This window comes from Papaver somniferum, chromosome 8 (assembly GCF_003573695.1).
Source record: "Papaver somniferum cultivar HN1 chromosome 8, ASM357369v1, whole genome shotgun sequence".
Classification (NCBI taxonomy): Eukaryota; Viridiplantae; Streptophyta; class Magnoliopsida; order Ranunculales; family Papaveraceae; genus Papaver; species Papaver somniferum.
This window is the reverse complement of record NC_039365.1, coordinates 7735728-7737679: the sequence shown is the minus strand read 5'-3', so window position 1 is coordinate 7737679 and position 1952 is coordinate 7735728. Positions and strand designations below refer to the sequence as shown.

General features: G+C 32.8%; 1 protein-coding gene across 1 annotated transcript; it reads right to left on the bottom strand.

Moving 5' to 3' along the window:
* Positions 1 to 385: 385 nt before the first annotated feature.
* On the bottom strand, positions 386 to 1021 carry LOC113304065. Its single transcript, XM_026553164.1, has 2 exons — positions 845 to 1021; positions 386 to 742 (listed from the first exon to the last, which is right to left on the bottom strand). The coding sequence occupies exons 1-2, from the start codon at positions 921 to 923 to the stop codon at positions 513 to 515; spliced, it is 309 nt and encodes a 102-aa protein (XP_026408949.1). The 5' UTR covers positions 924 to 1021; the 3' UTR covers positions 386 to 512.
* Between the last annotated feature and the right edge of the window lie 931 nt (positions 1022 to 1952).

Here is a 1952-nt window from a genome sequence, read left to right as displayed (position 1 = left end):
TATCATAAGCATTCAGTCTCATGGTGTTCCAAATTAATGATTCTAGACCCATCTACAACCAAAAGCTCCCTTGATGTTACTTCCTCATTTCTCTTCTTCCCATTTCTTGGATTCACCAGAATTTGAAGTATCACGGCTGTCCTGCACTCTTTTCCCATCAGCTAAAATTAGGGTATGTTTGATAGTATGAAAAGAAAACCATTTCATGGGACAAGATGGGTTTTCCATTGAGCTCCAACAAATTACGTCCAAAATCCACTCTAAACGATGTTTTTTGTTAAAAAAAAAGACACGATTCCTAGGAATGGAATACGTAATCAAGTAAGAAATGATTATAAAATAATATTTATGAAATTAATTATTATCGAATACATTCTTATCCAACCAAAGTATTGAAAGAACAAAAAGAAACAGAAAAAGGGAGACTCCGAAAGATCAACAATATTTTTGAACCCGAAGTCCTCAATAATTAAATACTATTTCAGCATCACTAGATTAATAGGAAATTGTGATTAATGATCTGTGGAACAACAACAACCACAGCTCCACCCAGTAGCAGTCATCTGCCTGCAAGCTAAACCAATTTTTACTTTGCTATTTCCACATTTCTTGAAACATGCTTTCATACAACCCCCACATGATAGACCATTATTTACTCTACTTGTCCCAGTTGATCCAGCATTATCACTTATTGGACATTCACTGCCATCTGGTGCAGTGCCAATAGTAAAAACAGCCTTGTCTGCATTGATTCAAGCAACAATATTTGCATTGATACTAATTCATCGATGAAATAAAACACACAAAATAAAAGAAAAAGCCGAAATGTGTGTACCATGCTTACCGGAAACTGTAGATCCAGTAATCAACAGCAAGAGAAAACCAACACAAAAGAGAATGGAGGAAGAAGAAATCTTCGCCATGATAATATTAATTGAAGCTTCTAGTTATGGTGTCTAAGCTCACTGCTCTAAATGTTTTCAGAGTAGTTGTAAATTAGTAATGAGATGATCTTTGCTCTCATTTCTCTATAAATAGTAGAATAGAATATTAGATCACTTAATTAGTGGTCTGCAAGACTATTTTTTTTCTTCTAATTCCCAGTGCATAAACGTGTTACAATGGATATTTCAATATAATGTGAGCCAATTGAACATAAATTGGACTCATCGTTGCACTCACGGATTATTCTCTTGTTTAAACTAATCGAGGAAAGAAATAAGGAAACTACATGAAAATAATTGACTACTCGCTTTTATCCACATGGGACATTGTCGGGGTGTTAGATTAGTTGGAAACCTGCTAGATTTCAAGGCTCACAAGAGACAAAAAATAGGTCATCAAATAGTAATCCCCAAAACTTCTTATCCCATTGTTAATTATATTAATGATTAGATTGACTAAATTAAATTAAGTAGAATTAGTGATAAGATCAGTAATAAGATTAAACTAATCAGTTGATTTATGATTAATACTTGTTAATCAAGATAAAAAATTCCGATAAAATTTTACTGAAAATTCAAGTTATACTTTATATACGGTTGGGAGTTCATATTTTTCCCAACCGCATACAAAATTAGGTAACTTAGGGTTGGGAAAATTGTGAAAAATAACCACTTTACGGTTGGGAATTGTTCGGTTTTGATTTTTTGAAAATTTAATATCTATAGGAAAACCTAACCTAAACATTGTATACGGTTGGTAGTTTATATTTTCCGAACCGTAAAAAATTTATACGGTGATATTTCCTCACCGTAAATCATTCCTAGGATTGTATTTCCCAACCGTATTCAGTTTTGGAACTAATTTTTCAACCTGTAGTTTGTTAAAATCTAAAAGCGATAAAAAAAATGTTGGGTTTTTGATTCTTACCGAGTTAAAGTTATTACTGGCCGAGAATTGACGATTAATCGTCGTTGAAAAAAAAAAAAACATAAGGAGAGGAAGAAGAG